General features: G+C 39.7%; 1 protein-coding gene across 2 annotated transcripts in view; it reads right to left on the bottom strand.

Annotated features, from left to right (window-relative positions):
- The window catches only part of DNAH8 (dynein axonemal heavy chain 8), a 328361-nt gene that overhangs the window by 18049 nt on the left and 285109 nt on the right, over positions 1-25203 (bottom strand). For both annotated transcript variants that reach the window (XM_007972725.3, XM_038006035.2), the window contains 3 exons: positions 9416-9572; positions 6095-6247; positions 5825-6014 (listed from right to left, as the gene is read on the bottom strand). In XM_007972725.3, the coding sequence (XP_007970916.2) occupies positions 5825-6014; positions 6095-6247; positions 9416-9572 (500 nt within the window). The remainder of the gene's footprint in view (positions 1-5824; positions 6015-6094; positions 6248-9415; positions 9573-25203) is intronic.

Here is a 25203-nt window from a genome sequence, read left to right as displayed (position 1 = left end):
CTTCTCCCTGCCTTCCATGACACCATGCTGTCCTGGTTTCCCTCTCCCACACTGTTTGACATAAGGACCCCATTCACAAGAGTCCAGGTGACCTGGAGGATGGCGCACAAGCACATTCAGCAGAATCTGGGCAAGGATGACTCAGGAGGAAGATGGGCAGATCACGGCTCTGGTGACCTTTGCAGGAGGATGAAATTCCTACTTGGCAGGTGGAATTGAGGAACGAGCATGCTACCATGGGGCATTAAATGAGTCAGTCATAGGCCGAGGTCATCAACGAGAGGGCCAAGGCCAAGGACAGAAGCTGTCGAGAAGAGCACACAAAGTGAGCTCTGAGGTAGGAAGAGATGAGAGGAGGGGCATGGATGGAAACCAAGGCATGAGAGTTTTCAGAGTCGGCATTCTAGCTCGAGTCAAGGGCAATGATGTCATCAGAGAGGTTGTTAGATATGAGGGCTGTGGAGGGAGCAGTTTCAGCACAGTGATGGAGCCTGGCCAGATTACAAAGGACTGGGTGGTTGGTAAGGAAGGTAAACACATGCAAAGACTGGAATTACAAGAGATGTGGTTGTGTCTAAGGCCAGTGCATAAAAGCTGCTCACACAAAAAGTCAAGGAGTACGGGTTGTTATTCACTCAGATGCATTTCTATAGTTCAGTGATTTGGGGACAGGGCAGGTTAGTGCTATCACTCATGTTGAAGTTTAGGACCTTGAGGTCCACTCACCTAGATTTCCCAAGATGTTTAAGGGTAGCTCTCATTCATCAAACAGTGGCACTGGGGCATGCTTAGAATTGCTATTAGATTAGAAGCTGTCCCCCAGTCCCTTCCAATCCTAAAGTTCCATTAGTCCTTGGCACACATTCCCACCTCCACAAATGGCAGGCTTTTATAACTCTTCAAGACAAGCATTCAGAGATTCTAGCTAGTTGATGATGTTTCCCTGAAAACACACACACAGGCAGAAGGTTGTAGATTATTTTTACAGAAATGCAAGATAACAGGACAAACATGATCCATCTCTTTGATCCAGCAAAATTGCCTCTAACTGAAAAATCTTGATTTGCATTATGGAAGAAGTTGTCACTGATATCTGACATAACAGACTGGCATGGCTTGTCAAGACACTGAGAAAAAATAACAGAAAAAAGTGGGTGCAGTTTGGCATCTAAATGGCATCAAGCTCCAGATTGAGCTAAACATTAGGAAAATAATGGGACTGCATGGTTCAATCTACTACAGAGGTGTGAGACCTGGGGAACACGTTCAGCCTCTGCCTCCATTTCATTAGCAGCCCCTGTGAGTCATAGCTAACATCAAATGGCAAAGCATGGCTATCAATTAAGATGTTCTGAAAGGCAGTCAATACCCTGGCTTGAAGTCAGGCTCATTACAACTCATATTCTTTGGGTTTAAACACATCCCACACACAGCACAGACATCTACACACACTTGCAAGCTCATGCACCAGAAGCTAAATCATGTTACATGATGCACTGAAAAGGAGCACCTAAGGGAAAAACAGACCAGGGCCATCCTTTGTGACCCCCGAGAAAAACAATCTTAAATTATGTGGGAAGATGTGCACCAACGACTGCTGGGAAAACACAGTGGAGCACAAAGGTTCTCCCGGCCTGAGCAATCTGCCAGGAGACAAATCCACACACTGAAAAAAGCCACACATTGAAAAAACTATCATAGGGTCACAGATATAGACAGCTTGACTATTTTAATCATCCAGTCTAATTGCCACATGGTTGAGCTCGTCAATTGCTACAGAAATGATTGTGAGGGGTGCTGAAAATGCCAGATGAGCTCCACGGTGTCTGACTCAGCCTCTTTAAATATGACAGACAAAATATCAGGCCATCCATAAGGCCAACAGCAGTGCTACAAACAGCAGAAGCTCGGGTGCTGACCAGGGGTAAGCGAAGCATGTCACTTGTCCTTGAGGTAGCACAGACCTCAAAGGTACTTAGGCCTGTGGAGCAGTCACCAAAAGGACAATGAGGGAAACACATTAAACAGTATCAGATGCCACATTACATTATAAAATTATAAACACTAGCAATCACACATGAATAAAGCCTTTGCAGGCATTCTAGAGTCTTCTTTATGGTCCAGGTGATTTTGATTACTGTATATATACTCGTGATGAAACTATGGCCTTTACGCAAACTGTATTGTGGTTTACTTAAATATGTAGGGTTTTTTTTTTTAAGCCATTTCCTTAAATGTTTTGAACCAAAGAAAGAAATTATTTCATTGAAGAGGACTGAGTTAGAGGACATAAAACCCAGGAGATACATTCATGTTGGGAAATCAACTGTTGATGTCAAATAGTGTCCAACGAGTTTCCAGTTGGAAAGGACTCTTATCTGTTTGCACACTGCCTGGGAACATGTATGGAGTTGCTGTAATCTTTATTTGCCAGATTTGGTCAAGTGAGGTGGAACAGAAAGTAATTTGTCCCTCATGTCAAGAGAACGAAAAAAGAGCAGAGAAGTGATTAGTGTGCAGGAAGAGTTGACTTCCAGTCTTCTGTGCGACTAATGGAAAGCAGTCATGGATAAGGGTGTGTGTGTGCTTGTGTGTAAAGGGTAGGATGTTTGAATAAGTTAGGGCTTTCCAAGACATGGAGAGACCTGAGAGAAAGGATCAAAGTCTAACTTGAAAGCAGAACTGAAGAAAAGGGAAAAGATGAGTATTATTAACAAATGAAGGAAAGTAAGGCATTAACTGAAATGTGATGTATTAGTCCGTTTTCACACTGCTATAAAGACATATCCGAAACTGGGTAATTTATGAAGGAATGAGGTTTAAATTGACTCAGTTCTGCATGGCTGGGGATGCCTCAAGAAACTTACAATCATGGCAGAAGGGGAAGCAGGCACATCTTACATGGAGGCAGGAGAGAGAGTGAAGGAGGAACTGCCAAACACTTATTAAACCATCAGATCTCATGAGAACTCACTCACTATCACAAAAGCAGCATGGGGAAAACCACCTCCATGATCCAATCACTGGGATTACAATTTGAGATGAGTTTTGGGTGGGGACACAGAGCCAAACCATATCATGTGAATCTACATTTGTATTTATTTAAGTATTGTTCTGATTTGTAACATTTCTTAACAAATATTAACAACTAAAGATTAGTTCATAAGTGTTAACTTTGCTTTTTTAAGTTATATTTTGAATGGAAAAAAATCGCTGAAAAACTTACGTGCATTCATGTCTATGGAAAGCCAGGGATGAACCCACTCCACTCTCTTGGTTTCTAAATACCAAAGATACACTCAATAACCTCACACTTTTGAAAATCATTGGTCCTTACACCTGTCCCAACTCCAAGTCTGTCAACACACCTCTCCAGTGCTCCCTGCCTCTCTGCCCTACCTGTCTCTCTCCCAGTGCTCCCTGTCTTGTACCTTGCCTCCAGCCTACATTGTCCCTCCTTGCTCTCTCAGAGACCCACATTTAATCACTCCATCAAATCTGTTCCCTCCTCAGCACCTGGTTAAGTTCCAGGCCCTCTTCCTCGGACCTGGCAAGAGTCTCATTGCACTGGGCCTCCATATTCCAGTCCATCACTTGCCTTCTCTTGGGATAACCTTCTGATACACAGCCCCAACCCCTGAAGCCCCGGAAGACTTTTCATACTCCAGCCTCATTCCCCGCTACCCGCAGACTTGCTCCTGAGCCCTGGTCTCCCTGTTCCCCTGAACAAGACTTGTTTTTTTTCTCAGGCCTCTGCCTGGAAAGTCCTCGCTCTTTTTTTTGGCATCCCTGCTTCTGCAAACCCTACTCACTGCTTCCTGTGTGAAGTTCTTGGCAGAATTGATCTCTCTGTCCTCTCGGCTACCATGGCACTTAGTTCTCACACAGTGGGGCACTTATCACATTACATTAAAGTTGCTGATGTGTCTGTCTTACCAACCAGATTATAGGCTCCTTTAGGGCAGGAACCAGGTCTCAAATCTCTCTTCATTGAAAGTACCTAGCAGAGGCGCTGGCAAATGGGAGGTGGTCAAACAATCCTTCTTAAGTTAAATGCTATTACTTCAGGCTCCCCAGCCAGGAATTAGCTGGTGACGACTTACTCAAATTGAGGCTCATACAGAGGAAAGAGACTCATAAGTTGACACACAAAATCTGAGACCCGTAATAAAAAATGTTCCTCCCCTAATTCAATGGAAATTCTGGGAGAAAAATAGATAAGTGAAATCTGGAGGCTGCCCTTTACAAATCTAAAGGCTACAGGCTTTATCAAATACTATGTATAATTTGATATGTTCATAGAAATCACCATGGTTAGTGTTTCAAATTTAAACATTCTTAAGGTATTGGAAAATGCATACAGTGAATGAATGTACGTATACAGAGGACAATTAAATGCATATTTTTCATGTACAATATTGATCAAAGTACGCTTTACGCAAAAAAACCCTGAACAAATCATCAGTATACAGCAATATCAAGGAATTTTCATCAAGAGAATGCAGCCACATAACCAGTATCCAGATCTAGAAATGAAACATTCCTGGGCCCCAGAAGTCCCTTGTGCACACGCTCTCTCTCTCTCTCTCTCTTTAGATAGGATCTCACTCTGCTGCCCAGGCTGGAGTGCAGTGGTGCAATCACGGCTCACTGCAACCTTGATCTCCCAGGCTCAGGTGATCCTCCCACCTCAGCCTCCCAAGTAGCTGGGACTACAGGCACATGCCACTACACCTGGCTAATTTTCATATTTTTTGTAGAGACAGGGTTTTACCATGTCGCCCCACTGGTCTTAAACTCTTGGGCTCAAGCAATTTGCCCACGTTGGCCTCCCAGAGTGCTGGGATTACAGGTGTGAGCCACCGTGCCTGACCCTTTGACCCTTTTTCTAATCGCTGCCCTCCTTCTACAGTCATTATTCCGACTTTGAACAGTATAGAGCCATTGTGCCTGTTCTTATTCTTTGTATAAATGGAACCACACTGCATGTAATGTTTTCTGTTTGGTTTCCTTTACTCAACATTATTTTATGAGATGCACCTATATTGCTACAAGGAGCAATAATTCATCCTAAATGTGTAAGTGTGAATGATTCTAAAACTTTATTACAAATGGAGCCATAAGCTGCTGAACCATAAGGAATTCAACATTTCTTCATTTTCACCAAGAATTACTTGAAGTAAAACTATCCATATTTTCGTAAGACAAAAAGGTGTCATGTTCCTGAACCTTACAGACTCTAAGACATCAAACCATTAACTTTCTCAGTAAACATTTCTAGAAGGAAGGAATAAATGAAGCAGAATTATAAAGCACTCTTTCAGGAAAAAAGAAAAAGAAAACTAGAGAACTAAGGGGGGGAAGACCCCCCTGAAGTTCTCTGAATACTTTTGTCACAGTCATTTTTGAAATCAGTCTAATTTTCTAATCCCTGGAAACAATTTTTGCATCTTTTGGTGCTTCATTTTTGACATTTCACAAACATTCAAAAACTGTTAAGTTAGAGAGAAACTTCTTTTTACTCTTTCATGTGTCCTATCCTTTCATGTGTCAAACCCCAGACTGATGGTTTGCTGAAGTTGGTGAAAAGAAAAAGGAAGGGTTTTGCCACCACATTGTAAAAAACTGATAGGAAGAGCTTCAGATTGAATTTGTAAAACAAATACAGAAGAATTATTTCTGTCCTTTCGCCTTTGAAAGGTTATGTGCAGCACCCAGCAAGCTACGGCTCCATATTGTTTTATATGGTATACACTTATCACACAATGCTACTATCCAACAACACACAAATTCCAAGTTTGTTAAAATTCCTATGAGCACATACCTTGGGGATTAAAAAAACCAGTCATCCAAAACACATTAGGCCTCCCTTCAAATATCCACGTAGAAAACTGAGCATTTCTCTCCAAAAGTTCAGTGAACCAGAAGCCCAGTGTGGACGAATCCCAAGACACTCTTTTCCAGAGCTGAGGTATACGAGCATCATACATGTTGTCCAGAGCATCTCTCAGGTTCTGGAGAAGAAAAAGTTAAAACACATGAATAAGAAGCATCAACAAAGAAGGAAATGTCTACTGATGTAAGAACAGCTCACCTCACTCATAATGATTGTTCCTTCAATGGCCAATTTTAGGTCACTCAGGCTACTGCGGAGTATTGAAATGACTCTCTGCATTCTGTCAATTTCTTGTCTAAGAAATATATTCATTGAATTAAGATGGCCCATCTTTATCAAACGAGATTTCACCTAAAACAAAGTAAACAACGCAATAAAGAAGATTTTATCATCTGTCATTTCTCTTCCAATGACCTCTTCTTTCTCAATTCGTTTTCTTCCTCTGGATGTATCTCTACCAGCCAAAATGAACTCTAAAATATCTCTTGCAGAACCAAACTTGCCATTAAAATTTCCATTTCCTGGGTTTCCAAAACTACTGTTCAACTAAAATGATTTTTATTTCTTACTGATTGTACTTAGCTAATAATTGGAAATGTACTTTAAAGAACTGAAATAAAATTGTACCTTTTTCTCCTTTCACATGATTAAGTACTGGGTGTCAATTAGATATTCTTTTTGCAATCTAACCTTCATAGGAATACAGTGGAATTTTTTCCTTCATTATGTTTGCAGAGTTATTAGAAATGTCATAGAAAGTTAATACAGCAAAAATCTTTACAGAGCAGTTACCAACAAATATGATTAGCTATAGTTTCCAAAAGCCATTGTTGCCTTAGCTATGACAGCTAAAGAGAGCCTTTCCTAATCCAGTAAATGAAAATATTTGATTTTGTGGGAGAGCAGTTAAATATCTGTCATGTGTTCCTTTTGATGTATCACTTATTGACTATTTTGAAGAGATCAATACAAAAGCCTCTGGTTGTGGGAACAATAAAATATGACGATTATTGGAAAACAAGCCAATACAATATACACATTTCAATTTGGTGACATATGCCCAACAAAAGATTGACTACAAATACTGGCAGGAGCTCATAAAGGGATTTGAACTTTCTGCTGGCCACAATCAAAGAGATGCCCGAATTGAAGGAACAAGGACGGGACACGTGGAGTGGGAGAGAACTCAAAGTGAGGTGTCAATCTGAAGGATCACGGGAGGCCAGGAACTGCAGGACTCTCTGCCAGAGATGCCCACTGCCCCCTCAGAAGGCCTGGAATGTTAGAGACGGGTGGGCTTCAGAGTCATCTGAACCATTCTCCTCCTTTTATAGGACAGGCCTCTAGCATGGTGCAGAAGTTTCCTTTCAGCAAGGGACACCTCTGTTTACCGCAATTGGGTTGTTTCTAGTGAGCGAGAGAGGAAGACGGAAAGCATAAAAAGGGAAGGAGATATAACACTGAGCACAGATACAAAACAGGCAGCTGAATAGGACTACCTATGCGGGTGGGGAAAACTATACTAAAATCAGTCAAGCATGCCAGGGGAGGTCCCTGGCCCAGCCCGACATAGCAACCTTCAGCTACTCTCCAGAATTCTTGGTCCTAGAGCCTACATTTTTGCAGCCTCCAGTGCCTCGTTCTCATCTCCATCCCAAGTCCTTCAACCTCCAGTGGCTGAATAGCATATATATATGCTATACAGATGTGTGTGTGTGTGTGTCTGTAATTACATCTATATATAATTCCCTTTAAATCAATCCATCTCAAGAGTGGAAATTCACTCTTAGGAAAAAGGGAAATTATACAAATACTTTTGCAACCTCGTGAGTGGAAAATAAAGCTCAGGAATTGACCACAGTCTCAAATCAATAGCCCAGGTATCTCTAGTATATTAGCAGTTTCAAACAAATCACCTTATCCTGCTTAGGGTTTTAAAAGGGAAACTTTACTTGAGATAGAGACATGCTTAGAAAAACCTTAAACCCTAGAAAATGCAATTCTAATCCTGATTCTGAGTATAATTATTGTTCCAGCCTAAAATTGTCCTTTTATTAATAAAATTTAAGACTTGCTGTAATCTTATACAGCATTTTCATTATGTTTCTGGGACCAGGTAGTTTTTTTCTACAATAATGTAGCTTCATTTTTACTACAGAAGTCAATGGTATAATTATATTTTGATTTACAAAATTCACTTTACAGCCACATGTTCAAGAACAGATCTCGTCTATAAAATAAGATGCTAAAAAGTAAGTGATCTTGGAACAGGGACAAGTTTTAGATGCCTCTTAGTACAAACTCTTTCCCATATAGGAATCCATTTAGTTACACCCCTGATGCTCAGTTGCTGTTGGAATAATCGCCAGAACAGAGGTGTTGTTGGTGAAGTGGCTCCAACCAAGACTGGACAGCTCAAATTATCACAAGGTCTTGAACCTTTCCCCTGGCAATAGCAGCCCTGTGGTACAGTCATATAGAGTAAGCTTTATCTCACTTTCACATGCCAGCATCAAAAATCTTTGAAGGCAAATATGCTGCCTTGTTTTTTGAAGATCACACCAATAAAACTATTGAAAGTGTGTACTTACAATATTTATCCATTTAAAAATATTTTCTCCCCTTACCATAACTATCTCTACATGAAGCTATTGATTTCAATATCTTAACCAAAGGTCTTGGTACCTATCTACACAATGGAAACAATAATTATTTTGAGAGGCAATAAAACACTTTTCATTGTTGGGACACTCATTGTATGCTAAAACTAGTTAAGACTGCAGGTTTTAGAGTCAGATCACTTTGTGTTCAAATTCTTGCTCTGCCACTTAGCTTGGTTTCTGCTGGTGCTGTCCTGAGCACTGAGTGTCATAATGTGTATGAAGCACTTAGGACAGGGCCTGGCTTGTAAAGAGTGCTCAAAAACACAGCTACTATCCCATGCCATGCCATTCTAATCAATGAATAAGTGTGGTTCTTAGAAAAATTCAGATTGGTAATGGGGTGCTTATATTCATAATAATATCTCCATTAATTGTTCTACCCCATTCAATGAGTTGCAGACGTGATTAAAAATCAATGGAGTAGACGGGTGAGTCATCTATCTACAGTTAAAACACTTGGAACATCTTAAAGAATACCAAATCACCAACACCATTGGCCAAAAAAGATTTTTGAGTTTTTTTTTTTAGCACAGCTTAAGGCATCATAGAAACTGATATATAAATGGGTCACTGTGGAAACTTTGATTGAGGAGGAATTAACTTGTAAGGGAATTTTTAAAAGAATGCAACAGAAAAGCATCATGAAAAATGTTTTCTTCTGATATTTTTAAGTTTTGAAGAGAGAATGACGTGAACAACGAGAGATGCGGGGTTTAGTAATATAGTCAAAATTTATCACGGAGGTCATCTGCCACATAGTCACCAACAGGTAGATTCTTGCTTTCTATGGTAATCAGACTAACTGTTTAAATATACAAATAGCTCTGTATGCCAGCGGGAAAGCAGCAAGGCTTACCTCATGAGGAATGTAATCAGGAGGGAGTTTACTCAGCATATCTTCAGATAATCTATAAACAATGGCCTCCCGGGTCTCTCCCACACCACCTCCACTCTCTTTGGGTTGAATGTTGGTAATTGTTTCAAGAACAGCAGAAGCAGTGTTACTCTGATACCTAGTAAAAAGAGTGAGCTGTTCAGCACGTCACAGGGAAACACATAAGAGATAATTGTCAAAGCTAAAATGAACTGATAGAATCACTTAAATCAAAGCAAGCTACAAAAAAAAAAAAAAAAAAAAAAGGAGAAGAAAAGTTAACTACTATCAACCTGGGGGAATGAAAAAAAACTAGAGATCCATTCTACTACCTCCTAATAGGACATCAAGAACATTACTGAAATGAGACACTCTCCATCTTCAAGGAAAGAGACCCAAAAACTCCCCTGGAAATCCAAATCGCTGCTTCACCATCTTGGTTGTAGCTAACCTGACCACCTCTTGCTAAACAGTGAGTTCACTCTCCTCTGCTATAGACTGGTCATAAGAGTCTATCATTATGGAGCTTGTTGGCTCAAATAGGACCACTCATATTTCCTCACTGAGTTATAAACTATTAAAATGCTTTCATCTTTTCTGTTTTGTTTTCTCATTTTTCCACTGGTTTTATGATTTCCAGGGAAATCTATTGACACCCATTTGCCCCACCTGTTCAAATGCAGCTATGCATCTTTAAATCCATTTATTCAATAAAGATTTACTACGTACCAGGCACTGAGCTAAATTCTAGAATACAGTAGGGAATAGGACATAGTTCTGTCCTCTAGTGGAGGAGATAGACATTAGACAACCCCATTCTAACAGGTGCCGTGGAGGGAAGTAACAGCATGCTTTCAGAGAGTTTTGATTCTCTCATTCTCACTCTCTAGCTTTCTCTCAGGTTGACCACATACTCTGAGATGCAGGAACTTAGTCTCTGTCCCTGAGATGCTGGGTTGACCAGTTATCTGGACATTTGAGTAGAAATGTGTGTGGGGGTGGGTGGGTGGTGTGGGGGCTGTATGTGCATGTGTGTGTGTATGTATTTGTGTGCTGGAGGTAATTTACACTAGAAGATTAGTAAAAGTTAAAAAGTCACACGTAAGCTGAGACCAGAAGGACGAATGGGTCAGCCAGGCAGTGGGGTGGGGTGGGGTGGGAGGCAGAAAAGGACATTCAGATAAGAAGTAAGGATAGGGGTGAAAAAGGTTTCAGTGTATTTGAGGAATGGAGATAAGGCCAGTGAGGTCAGAGCCAGTAAGCTAGGAGAAGTGATGAGGATGAAGAAGAGGCAGGGGCCAGACCATGCAGGGTTATATAGGAACTTGTAGGATTCCGAACACCACCCTAAAGGCAATGGGCAGCCACTGAAGATATCCCTAGCCAGGTGTGACATGGTCAGATTTAAATTTTTCAGCCTTTTCTGAACTCCTAATTTACCATCTATACCACTTCACATAATTTTATTTTGGAGGGTTATTGTTTTGTTTGCTAATTTTGCCTCTTGTCCAGATGTCAACCACATTCATATTTTCTTTTGTAGATGTGAGAGGCAAATCTAAAAGGGATTCAGCAAATGCTTGAGATTAGTGACTTCTTTTTCTGTTTTATTTTCTTGAACAGAAAACAAGCCATTGTAATATGGAAATATATATCCAAATATTATACGTGCATACCTTTTAATATAGCAATTCTACACCTAAGAATTCATCCTTAAAAAGAAAGAGACATTTGACATTTCCATTTCTCACAGTATGGTGCAAATGTTACTGTGAACCACCCTTCCGAAACAACTAAAACTTCTGGAGAAGATATGAAAAACATCCTTTTAAAAACATCACTGAACTAGCAAGACAATAAAAAATCCTCAGGGTCAAATAAAATGAATGCTGGAAATAAAGTGAATGCTGGAATCCAGAGAGATAAAGCCAGATTTTACACTAGGGGAATCAGCTAACTGGTGTTTTCGAGTTTCTGTTTGGATAGTGCAACGAGACAGGGGAGAAACCCTCATACCTGAGGTGGAAAGCATAATAGGAAATTCCTACATAGAGCTGGGACCCCACACAGCTACAACCTCAGTATAAGGGTAAACTAGAAAGTAACCTCTACCTGTCAGAAGAAGATAGGTAACTTGTTCTATTTAGCTTAGCACTAAGTGGGGGAAAAATCTTTCCGAAAATTCTGAATTCACCATGTTTGTGACATTAGTTACCATTTATTCATATTACCTGTGCAATTTGTAAAAGCTTAAGCCAAGAATTTATTTTAAGGTGGTCCTAGGAAGTTCTAGGTGGCATCTGATGGAAGCAAACACAACTCGTTCCTGAACAATATACCTTTGACTCAGGTCTCAAATAATCCAACAGTTAACTTCCAAGACACGAGCTCAAAGTCAAAAGTTTAAAAAGTTGTAAGGAAACAAGGCAATGTGAGAAACAGCCAGTAGAAACAACAGAAAGCAGAATCAGACCTGTAGAGATCTTAAGTGACTCTTCAGATGCACATTACAATATACTGTATTTGTGATATTGAAGAGTTTTAAAGGGAGACTGAAAATATAAGTATTAAAGAGGAAACTATAAACACGAATAGTATATTTGAAAAAGAGTCAAAAAGAACTTCTAGAAATAAAACGTAACTAAAACTTAAAACCTATACTATTTATTGCTGCTGTAACAAACTGCCACAAAGTCAGCAGCTTAAAACAAGACAAATTTATTATTTTACAGTTCTGTAGGTGCTAAATATGACACAGGCCTCACTGAACTAAAATCAATACATGAGCAAAGCTGGGTTCCTTTCCATACGAGATAGGAGAGGATCAATTTCCTTGCTTATTTGGGTTGTTGGCAGAATTAACTTCCTTGAGGTTGCAGGACTGAGGTACCCAATTTCTTGCTGGCTGTCAGCTGAAGGTCCTTCTCAGCTACTAGAGGCCACTTGCACGTCCTGGCTTGTGGCCCACTTTCTATATCTCCAAAGCCAGTAATGGCAAGCCAAATCCCTCTCACCCTTGGACTCCACATGTAGATATATCACAGTAAAGCCGTAGAATACCAAAAACAAAACGAACATCTTAAAAGCAGCCAGAGAGAAAGAGCAGATTATCTAGAAAGAAATAACAATTACACTAGCAGTCAATTCCTCAACAACAGCAACGAAATCCAGAAGAAAACGGAATAGTGTCTCCCATGTGTTAGGATAAAATAACTATACACCTAAAATTGTGCGCCAAACAAAACTCTCTTTCAAGAATGAAGGCAAGAAAAAATATGTGAATAAACATTTCATCAAAGAAGAAATACGGATGGTCAATAAGCACATGAAAAGATGTTCAGTTTCATTATTTATTAGGAAAAAGGAAATTAAAAGGACAATGCAATACCACTTCACACTTACAAATGATGGTTATGATCAAAGGATACATAATAACAAATATTGGCAAGGATGTGGAGAAACTTGAACCTTCGTAATTGCTACAGGGGATTGTAAAATCGTGCAGTGACTTTCTTTTGTTTTGTTTTTGAGACAGAGTCTTACTCTGTCACCCAGGCTGGAGTGCAGTGGTGCTCACTGCAACCTCCATCTCCTGGGTTCAAGCAATTCTCGTGCCTCAGCCTCCTGAGTAGCAGAGACCATACGCATGCACTACCACACCCAGTTAACTTTTTGTACTTTAGTAGAGAGGGGGTTTCACCATTTTGGCAAGGCTGGTCTTGAACTCCTGAGCTCAGGCAATTCGCCCACCTCGGCCTCCCAAAGTGCTGGGATTACAGGCATGAGCTGCCGCTCCCAGCCTGGTGCAGTCACTTTGGAAAGCAGCTTGGCAGTTTCTTGAGATGTTAAGAGTAGATTATGACCCAATGACCCAATAACTACATAACATTCCTAGTTATCTACACAAGAGAGATGAAAAGACATGTCCACACAAAGACTTGCACATGAATGTTCATAGTAGTATTCTTACTAGCCCCAAAGTAGAACATAGCGAACTATTCATCAGCTGGTAAATACGTAAACAAAATGTGGTACTGGAATACTATTTGGCAATAAAAACCAAGGAAGTATTAATATATGCTACAACATGGATGAACTTCAAAAACATTATGTTAAGTTAAAGAATCCAGACATAAAGGATCACATAATGTATAATTCTACTTATGCAAAATGTCCAGAAAAGGCAAATTTATAGAGACAGAAGGTGGATTAGCAGTTGCCTGAGGTTGGGGATGACAATTGGGCACAAATGGGCCCAACATTTCTTTTAGAGTGATGGAAATCGTATAACATTATATTGCAGTGGTAAACTCACTAGAAATCATTTATTGTCCACTTAAAATGAGATAATTTAAGATAGGCAGATTACATCTCACAAAAGCTGTTTTTCAAAAAAGGAGGGCAAAATAAGGCATTTTCATACAAGAATAGAAGAATTTATCACCCATAAAAGAATGTCCCCTCATGGGGGAAATTCTAAAGGGTATACTTTAGAAAGGAGGAAAGTTATTCTGTTGGAAGGTCTGAAGTATTGAAATGAATGGGCCAATGCATAGGTAAGTCTAAATAAGCATTATAGTATAAAACAATAATCATATGTCTAACTATGGGATTATAAAAGATAAAATTAAAATACTGAAATGTCAGGAGAGTGGCTATAGCTAAAGTTATTTAAAAGAAAGGAACGTAAACGTATTCATTTTATTTATTATTTATTTATTTTAAAGAGATGGGTTCTCGCTCTGTTGCCCAGGCTGGACTTACACTCTTGGGCTCAAGCAATTCTCCTACTTTAGCTTCCCAAGGAGCTGGGACTACAGGTACATGCCACCACGCCCAGCATAAATATATGAATTTTAGACCTAAATAAGAACTGATGTTAAAATTTCTAGGGTAACTAGTAAAAGAACAAAAACAGAGTACATAATTTCCAAACTAGCAGAAGAGGAAAGAAATGAAATTGAAAATTCTTATTTAGCAAAAGGCCAAAAAGGAAGAAGAAGAAAAGCAAAACGTAGAAAGAGTGGTGTAAAAAAGCAACACTGTATATTTGTCCTTTACATTTTATATACAGTATACATATTCTTTTGTATTTATTCAACATTTACCAAAGCTGTTTTAGAAGCAATAATCAGACAAGTGTACAAAGATGAATGTATATGACTTTATAACAGTATTTGTAATAATAAATCCTAGTAAAGCTTTATAAAAATCTATATAGCCAATAAAAATGGTGATGTAGCTGTATATTCATTGATCATGCGAGGTGTCATTGGGGGATTATAGAATAAAATAACATGGTACCAAACCCAGTTATGGTATGATCTAATTTTGTTGTTAATATTGTGTTTATAGGCACAGAAACAAATCTAGAAGGGTATTTTTGCAGTAGGATTTTTGCATGATTAGCTTTTTCTGTAATTATTAGTTTCTTTTTGCTCTTTATTTTTCTGTATTGTTTGTACTCCTCAATAAGAATGGAGGACTTTAAGAATAAAGAATATTAAAAATCATTTTCAGTTTGAAAAACAGAGAAAAATAAACCCCCATAAGGCAAAGCCTATCACAGTTGTCAAAAAGTTAACAGAGATAAATCAGGGACAAATGTTTCAGGTTCCCTGAGATGCAGCTTACAAACCCTTACTCTTTATGCCCCACCAGAAAGTGGCCCCTCTGCCCTTCCTCTGCGGCATACGGAAAGAGAATTCCAGCCTTCTCTCTCCTCCTTCCCTGGGGTGAGTTCCACAGCTGTTTGCGGAACTTGCCACACGAATTGGCAGAAACCTAAGAGGCTGCTGGGAAAGTTATCCAGGCTTCTCTGCTTATGAAAAAGCTGCGTTTGGGGGGAGTAGAGGAAATCCTATAGAGCAGCCTTTGGATCATTTAGGAATAAAGCTGAAGAATGGAGGAGATGCTCTGTCTTCAGCATTTTTATTTGATTAGCAGTTAGAATACCACATCTGGACCCAAACATGTATACCCGAAGTACCTGCATCCTTTCCAAAAGTCATGCCATGATAAATGCATAAGATGTCATGCTTCACATACAGAACTTTCAGTCAGATACAGTGATATGAGGGTCCTAGTATCAGATCTAGCAAGTGTTTGTAACTCCATCCAGAGTTGGGATATTAGCTCCATATTACCTTTAAATACATGACTTTCCCAGTAAGTATCAATGAAGTAAAAGCTAATTTTTAATGATCAAAAATGGACTATAGAGTATATTTTAGACATAACTTAAAATTCTTTTACTATTTCTGTAAGCAACCTCTATTCAGATGTTGGGGATTTGGAATAGCCCAAAAGACACTTATCTTAAAAGCTAAAACATGCATGCAGTTGAATACATGAACAGAGAACATAATATTCTAGTAAAATAACACAAAAGGCATTTGAAACTCATTGCTACATTTTGAAATATGACACAATCCCAGTTTTAAAAAGTCATATAAAGTACTGTATAAGAAAAATACATATGTAACAAACCTGCACGTTGTGCACATGTACCCTAGAACTTAAAGTATAATTTAAAAAAAGAAAGACAGAAAAATACAAATAAGTCTGAGAGGAAAGTTCAATGAAAATAGCTGATGAGACAACAAAATGAAGTTGACAACAAAATGAAGTTAACAACAGTCAAGGTTCCCCATGCTATTATATACCTTTTCAGAAATTTAAATTTGTATGTGATTCATATTACTCCATGAGCTCTCTCTAGCATTAGGTACACTACAGATAGAATATGTGGATGCAGTGCTATGTCAGGGAAGACAGATGTGACACCATGGCTGACATCTTAGAGAGCCATGAAATACCGGGTAAACCTGGGTAACATTAAACCTCTGACTTTATCATGAACTCTGTGCATTCACATTTCCCTGGAGCCCCAGAGCTCTTTGGTTCCTGTATCAAACAAATCCAAAACCTTATTATTTTAGTTCTCCCTTATCCCTCTCCTGGACTGTTCCTTGCCCCATCTACTTTAGTGACATCGATGTCCGCCCAGATGCCCAACTGAGAACCCTCAGAGATGGCTTCCTTCTTGCTGTGACTCCCCAGACCTTCTTAGTTTCCAAGACCTAGTTCCAAATCATTTCCGGCATCCCCTCCCCGTGACCCACTGTCATCCCCACTGCCTTCAGTTCTGCCCCTAACTTCCTGATCATCCTCTGTGGGTGGCACTGCCATCACCTCCTAACGCATCCTCCTGCCTCCATCCACTGTTCCAAGGTTAAGTTTTGACATTTCAAAAGTGATTATTACATTTATTCAAAGACTCCCCATAACCTTCAGGATGAAATCTGAAGTCCTTCACGTGGCATACAAACCTGTTTCATCACTAAGTCTTTTTCTATCTCCAGCTTCTGCTCTTGCTTCTTTCTTCCCACACTCTACCCTGTGCTGTGAGTTACCTGAAGCTCATCAAGCATTCCATGACTCCCCTCATATTCTTTGATTGTTCCCAAGCTATCTCCACTGCCTGGAATGTTCTGCCCTCATTTCTTCATCGATTATAGCTCATTCCTAACTAGCTATTAATATCAAGCTCAGCTTAGATGTCTTCACCTCTAGACAGCCTTCCCTAGACTCTCTCCCTATGTGTGTGCACAGCTCTCAGTGCTTATTTTTCTTTTTGTACTTGTCATTCTGTACATGATGACATGCTTGTTTATCTTCATTCCAACTTCAGCCTGAATTACTGGATGGCAGGAAAAGGCTTAAATCTCTGTATACAAAATGCTAATTTCCATCACCTCATGCAAGCAGAAATGGCCATGTAGAAGGTAGAGTAAGTTAAGTACATTTAAATAAATCATTATTTAAAATATTTAAATAATTTAAATTTAAAATATTGCCCCAAACTCTTTTGGCAAAACCTTCAAAAGCCACACTCTGCATCAGCCACTCCGCTCTTTAAACACCCCTCTTCCTCATGCTTTAGGTGTACTGGACCTGGTTCCCAGAACACCCCACACACGTTCACGTTTGCATTCCCTTCCTCAGACTGTTCCTTGGTGTGTGCATCCCAGTCTGAGTCTTGGTCCTTACTGTTCGCTATGTTCCTCTTCTTTGCACTTTGTCCTTGGCCCCAGTCCTGCAGTCACTTCCTTCCCACCTCATCTCCAATCTGAGAAACTCCTGCACATCCTTTAAGACAGCGATCCCCAACCTTTCTGGCACTAGGGACTGGTTTTGTGGAAGACATTTTTCCACGGACTGGAGGGGAGGGGGGCGGAAGGTTTGGGGATGATTCAAGCACATTACTTTTATTGGGCACCTTATTTCCATTATTATTACATTGTAATATATAATGAAGTAATTATACAACTCACCATCATGTAAAATCTGTGGGATCCCTAAGCTTGTTTTCCTGCAACTAGACGGTCCCATCTGGGGGTGATGGGAGACAGTGACAGATCATCAGGCATTAGATTCTCATAAGGAGCGCACAACCTAGATCCCTGGCATGCGCAGTTCACAGTAGGGTTCTCGCTCCTATGAGAATCTAATGCCACCACTGATCGGAGAGGAAGTGGAGCTCAGGCGGTAGTGCTCACTCACCTGTCACTCACCTCCTACTGGGTGACCCAGTTTCTAACAGGCCACGGACTGGTATTGGTCTGTGGCCCAGGGGTTGTGGACCCCTGCTTTAAGGCATAACTTAAATGGAGCCTCTCTCGCTAGCTTTCTTTGACCCCTAAGTTGGAATTGATTGCCCCTTCAGCTGTGTCATCATAGCAATGTACACATACCCCGATTTTAGAGTTTACCACATTGTACCTCATCAGCATTTGCCATTCATCATCTTCCCCAATAGATAATGTGCTCCAAAAGCACGGACTGCATCTTACTCATCTTTGTATCCCGGGGTTAGCCAGACAGTAAGTTCTCAATAAATGTTTTTTTGTTGAATTGAGGCCAATTGGCTTGCATTTTATTAAACCTCAAATATAAAGGACAGCAATTCTTCAATATTTAAAGGGCATGAAAATGTACTTATTCTTTCTTATGGTAAAAACACAGTATATTGTTATTATTGTTTTTTGATTTCCTGGCACCTTTCAAGGTGTGTATGTGTGTTTGTGTGTGTGTGTTTGTGTGTGTGTGTTTGTGTATAAATGCTTTATTACAACTTTTGTATTCATTTCTAATAATGAATTAGGAACATTCATTTCTGATTATTATATATCTATTATATAATATGACAAGATAATATAATATAATAATAAATACATCTATAGATATTAGAAATATCTATCTCTCCTTGAGTCCTTGACAATTGATAAAGTCATTTGTTTTCATAGGTTATTTTCATAAGATTCCCCCTCTCAGAGTTATTTGTATTTTTCTTATACTTTATACGACTTTTTAAAACTGTGATCGTGCCCTACTTCAAAATTCAGGAATGGGTTGCAAATGCCTTTTGTGCCATATATACATAGTCCTCAAAACAGAGGAGAATCAGAAAGATATAATTTGAGAGTGAAGTAAAGCTATTCCTCTTCTATTATTTTATCAATGTAGATCTTTAATGATTAAAGACAAGAAAACCACAGTAAATTTCCATTCATGCTAAGAAAAGCAGAGTTCATTCTTCCTACCTGTTCTAGCTAAAAAAACCCAAAAAAAACAAAAAAAACAAAACAAAAAAAAACCAGAAAGCCCCCATATCCAAATCCTCAGGTGCTCTCTCGGTCACCTTCAACTTGAGCCCTCCGTGGACGCGTGCTCAGCACCAGAGGCTAGGTCCCAACAGTGCACACCATTGCAAAAATGACCATTTTGCTCTCTGCTAACTCTGGTCAAGTTCACTGGTGCTCCAAGGAGAGGCTGACGGAGATGCTGCTGCTGCTAGATCCCACCTAACAAATCATTTTCATGGTGAGTGATTTAATTTTTTATGAGATGATCTGAACCCAGGCCTGAAAACATAGATGTTGGGAAGAAGCCTGGAAAAGTTGATCCACTGTGAATAAGAGCTAGCCAAGCTCTCCCCAACACACATTTTATTATGCACAGAATGTCATTCCCTGGTATTCCAGGGCTGAACAACTCACATTTCTTTTTCCACAATGTGATTTTATGTTTGCAAAGATATGAAAGGCAGAAGCCTAGTTAGCTAGCTATAACGGAGAATTGCAAATCTCTCTATATGCCACAAAAGCCCAAGGGCTTTCAGGAGAACAGTCCTCATAAATGCTCTGAGATGAAGAACAAGAACTATAATATTCCTTGAGGGTTGGTTCTAAGTTATTTCTTGAAGAAAATTTCTCTTTAGAGTAAATATGGGAAGAAGCTCAGATTGCCCTTGTAGCTTGGTGGTTCTGGGAAGTCAGGGTCATGGATAATATAAATGCAAAACAACTGAAAAACAGAGCTGTCTATGAAATAAACAACTACCTAATGAGATATTAGTGTGCCATAATATCCAAATCAGTCTAAATTTACATATATCTTTGCACATGAAATATCAATGAGCATAAATTTTTTTAAAAATCTAAATCTCAAAAGTGTCCTCGAATACTCAAAGGAATACATTTCAGTTTGTATTGCATTGAAATGAATATAAAGGTTGTAATAAGGCATTTGATAAATTTCAGAAGGTAAAGAAACATACATAACCACTCATGAGAAAAAGAGTGAAAATAAGCAACCATTTCTGACATTGAGAGAGTTGAATTTGCAGAGTCTTTGGTACCTTATAAATCTACATAATAAAATGTGAATAAACTGTGTATTTTCATGGTTCCTATCACTATGCTATCTAAACTCTTGAGAGAGATTTTACTTATTTTAAAGCATTTATTCACCTTGATTTCCCCCTCCACTTCAGAGATTCTGCATTCTTATGCAATGACTGAGGAGAGAGACTTGTGATTCGCCCTGCCCAGATCTCCCTCTTCTCTCAAATTTATGGATGCTAACTTCAGCGTGAAGATTCCAATCAACAGGAGGCATCAAGTTCTCCATCAAGGCCCAATTATAGTCTATCATCAAGTGATGGCCGGGCACTGTGGCTCATGCTTATAATCCCAGCACTTTGGGAAGCCGAGGTGGGTGATTACTTGAGGTCAGGAGTTCGAGACCAGCCTGGCCAACATGGTGAAACCCTGTCTCTACTAAAAATACAAATATCAGCTGGGCATGGTGGCACATGCCTGTAGTCCCAGCTATTCGGAAGGCTGAGACATGAGAATTGCTTGAGCCTGGGAGATGGAGGTTGCAGTGAGCCAAGATTGTACCACTGCACACCAGCTTGGGCAACAGAGTGAGACTCTGTCTCAAAACAAAACAAAACAAAAACAAACCAACAAAAATAAGCAAGAATGCTGTTGAACACCATGGATGGTCAGAAAAATTAATGATTCCTCTGGTTGGGGACATTCATGCAGACTTAGCCAGCATATCTTAGAGAGTTCTCTCTGATGGCTGAAGCTGTTATCTCTGCACACATGCATTCAAATCTTTCACCTGGGCTCCAGTCCATATTTCTCACCCCATTCAGATATATCCCATGTTCTTTCCCAGCTCAACATGCCCCCAATATAACTCTGTAACTTCTCTAACATACTCCTGTTCCAAACTCCTCCACTACCCCAGCTCCCAGACAAGCAACATCAGGGGCATCTTTGACTCCTTCTTTCATTTCACTCAGAGCTTGGAGAGTTACATCTTGCTGGAGCTGGGTGAAGACCAGAGGTGGGTTTCAGCTGGGATGCTTCGTCTGTTGTTGCTTACTGCTTCCTGGTGGCCAGTGGGGGAACAGCAAGGGGCATAGCGAAGTCCTCCAAGAAGGCAAGCTCACTTGCCAGGATGAGTAGGGGCAGGATTCCATCCACGAGATAATTCAGAGCCAGAGGAAAGAAGAATCGAACCTAGGACAAGGCTTACTCAGAGACCAAAAAAATTACCAAACACGGAGCTGCAGAACAGAGCTGACCGCCTAAGCAGGAACCAGAAATGGGCTAAGATTTAGTGGGGAAAAGGGATCAGGGTGGGTGGGAGAGACCCCAGGGCAGACCACATGGGAAGTTGAGGATGAAGAGAGATCAGAGGAGGACCATAGGTCTTACCGATCCGCCAGTTGCTCTAGTGGATATAATCCCCCATTTTAGGCATGGGTCCAGGACTTTCTACTCGACCTCACTAGTGTGGTGAAAAGTTGCAAGATCCTGACACTATTTTGGGAGAAGCTCGCTTACGGCATCCTACAGCATGCATGCCAGCGACACCATGTGGGCCTCTGGACAGAGCTGTGAAGAGAGACTTGACAAAACACAAAAGGCTTGCCATGCCCTCCTAACCCACCAGCGTGCAGCAAGAACAGATAACAGTCACAGAAGAAGGTTCGCAGCCACTGCTCTGCGTTCGCTAAGTCCTATCAATCCCCTCTTGAGCCCTGTCCTGCAGCTTCACTCCACCCCACGATCATCCCTATTCTAGGCCTGCATCCTCACGCACCTGGACTTACCCACAGGGTACCCAACCCAAGGTGTCGATTAGTCACCATGGGTGCTCTAGATGAGGCGGAGAGATGAGCCTTGTCACATGGCAGAGAGCTTGTCTTCTATTCTAACTGCTGTGGGGAGCCATTTAGATGGAGGAGAAGCAGAGGAGAAGTAGATGGAGGAGATTCAGTTTGGGGCTTTTAAGGTCAAGCTGCCTGAAAGACATGCCAGTGGATGTCACGTGGAAATTGTATAAATGACCATGGAGCACAGAGGAAAGGTCTAGACAATATATATGTGGCATGTTGATGTTCTAAAGGCCATTGGCATAGATGAGCTCTATTCAGGAAGGAAGGTGGAAATGACTATAAAAGAGGTTAAAATGTGAGTAGAACATAGGCCACAGATTTACAGGCATGTGAAGGGAAGGGAAGACTCTTTAAAGCAAGAGAGATACTAGATCACACTGCTACCTGGACCATACACTGAAGGGTGATGCTATTAAAGTCATGCTTTGCAGCCTTTTGCATTTTGCAACATATTTTGTTACTCTGTCACAGTGTGATTTTGCCACTGAGGACTGAGAACCTGCTGAGCCGGACAGCAGGAGAATCCTTTGAAGAGGAGCCCCTGGCTCTGGTGAGGTGTTCATCTGTGTCAAACACTAAGTTCCTTCTTAGTATTAAGTAAGTATAACCACCATATAACAGTATAACCACTGTTTCCCGGTGGTTTCTCTGGGATGTGTTGGCAACACCATAGTGAAGCGGTTGAACAGAGCTGCCTTGATAGATTATATTCAGAAGGCTAGTACATTCCTTTCGGAGAGGCACCGGAGTGGCTTCAAGTTGTCATCAGATTTCAGACCAAGGTCTACAGAGCTAGCGTTATGTCCACACTTTATAACAATTTTATTGAATGGGTTGGACTCAGTATAGGGTAAGGGAGAAGTGATTTCATTCTTTACCACATTGTACTGAGTTTAGCTTATCAGAGCAGATTAAAGACTACTTTGCATGTCTTTGTGTAAATAAATACGAAACCTAGATGAAACAAATAATTTCCTAGGAGAACACAACTGACAAAATATTGACTACAGTGGTGACAGAGGAATATGAAAGATATCAAAGAACTAGCACTGAGCCCAGATGGTTTCACAGGAGAATTCTACCAAACTTTAAAGCATCCAATACTACGTAAATTGTTCCAGAGCTTAGAAAAACGTCCACATTTTTACAAAGCAAATACAACATTGATTAGTAATTAAACCTGATAAAGATGCCACAAAAAACTCTAGGCCACTCTTACTTGTGAATATCAATGCAAAATTCCCCAGGGAACCATTAATAGAGTCTATCACTACATTAAGAGAAGAATAATACATCAGAACCTAGTGGTATTAATTTCAGATTATCTGTAGAAAGTTTGAGTTAGGAAATTCATTAATATAATTCACTAACTTTTTAGGTGTTTGGCGGAAAATCATGTGATTATTTCCATAAAGGTTGAAAGGTATTCAACAAAATTCAACACCAATTTCTGACAACAACAGAAAAATACACATGCAACAATGGCCAGGACAAGCTCAGAACAAAAAGAGCAATGAAGGGAGACTACAAAACTACCAGACAATAAAACATACTGGAAACTAGCTAAATTTAAAACAGATTGCTACAAAATAGAAAGGAAAACAGAATAGAAAGTCCAGAAATGGACCCAAGTACCTATGGAAGGAAATTCTATGTTAAAGGAAGCAGGAGGCCGAGGCTGGTGGATCACCTCTGGTCAAGAGTTCCAGACCAGCCTGGTCAACATGATGAAACCGATTCTCTACTAAAATACAAAAATTTGCCAGGCGTGGTGGCCTGTGCCTATAATCCCAGCTACTCAGGAGGCTGAGGCAGGAGAATCACTTGAACCCGAGAGGTGCCGCAGTGAGCTGAGATCGTGCCACAGCACTCCAGCCTGGGCAACACAGCATGAATCCATCTCAAAAAAGGAAAAAAAAAAATCACTGGTAATAGGCTAACTGGATTGCTATTTGGAAAAAGAATTTCATCCATACTTATTCCACAATAAATTCCTAATGGGTAAAAGAACTAAATGTAAAAAATGAAACTCTACAAGCACTAAAAGAAAATGTAGATGATTCCTGTATATCCTGATGAGGGAAGAAGCTTTCTTACTATTACTAAAAATCCAGATGTAACAACAGCAAGAACAGAATTTGTGTAGTCATAAATTTGACTGCATAAAAACAAAACGAAACAACAATAACATTTCCACCTGATCAATGGGGGAAAAAATCACAAGCAAAGCTAAATAAACTGAGAAAACTATTTGCAATCCATATCACAAAGGGTTGTTATCCTTAACGTATAAATAAATCCTAAAAATAAAAAGAATAAAAACTCCATTGGAAAGGAATAGACAGACTATATACAAATAGCCTTAAGTATATGAAAATTTTCTCAGTTTCACTCAAAATAAGAGAAGTGAACTAAAACTATGCTAAGATAACATTTTTCACAGTCATATTGGTGAATATTCAAAGGCCTCACCAGTGCTCTGTTGATGACATTCTGAAGAAAAGGGCACTCTCACAGACTGCAAGTAAAAGTACAAAATAGTATAACCCTATGTAAGGGAATTTGACAAAATTTACTAAATCTTGATCTAGCCCTCCCACCCATAACAATTTACCCTGAAAATACATCTCCAATAATATGAGAGTCCATAAGCATAAAGTTATTAATGGAAGAATTACTTGAGATAGCAAAATATTGGAAGCAACCTAAACGCCCATCTATAGGCAAATGGTTGAACAAACTATGATCTATATAAACAATGAAGTAGCCTGCAGCTGTCAAAAAATAATGGGGAAGATATCTATGACCTGATATGAAGTGATTTACAGGATACATTGTTAAGTGAAAAAAGACACAATACAATAGATATAGCATGGCAACTTTGTATAAGAAAGAAAGGGTAATAACAATATGTATATATGTACGTGTACATGCAAAAAGAAACACAGGGAAGATAAACCAGAAACTGTGTTTGGTTACCCATAAAATAAGAGGGAAATGGGTTGAAAGGGTCTGAAACTTCTCTAAGAACAACTTACTGTCAAGTTGTAACTTTTGAACCATGTTCATATTTTACATATTCAAAACAATAGCATATGTGGGGGGAAACCCTTAAATGTAATACAAACAGAAACGAATAAACATAACTATATATCAACTGATAGCATAACCACACAGAAAAAAATCATTTATCCAAGTGACTTTTGAACACAATACTCTGTATACTTAG

Source organism: Chlorocebus sabaeus, chromosome 17 (genome assembly GCF_047675955.1).
Source record: "Chlorocebus sabaeus isolate Y175 chromosome 17, mChlSab1.0.hap1, whole genome shotgun sequence".
NCBI lineage: Eukaryota > Metazoa > Chordata > Mammalia > Primates > Cercopithecidae > Chlorocebus > Chlorocebus sabaeus.
This window is presented reverse-complemented; position numbering and strand designations above follow the sequence as displayed.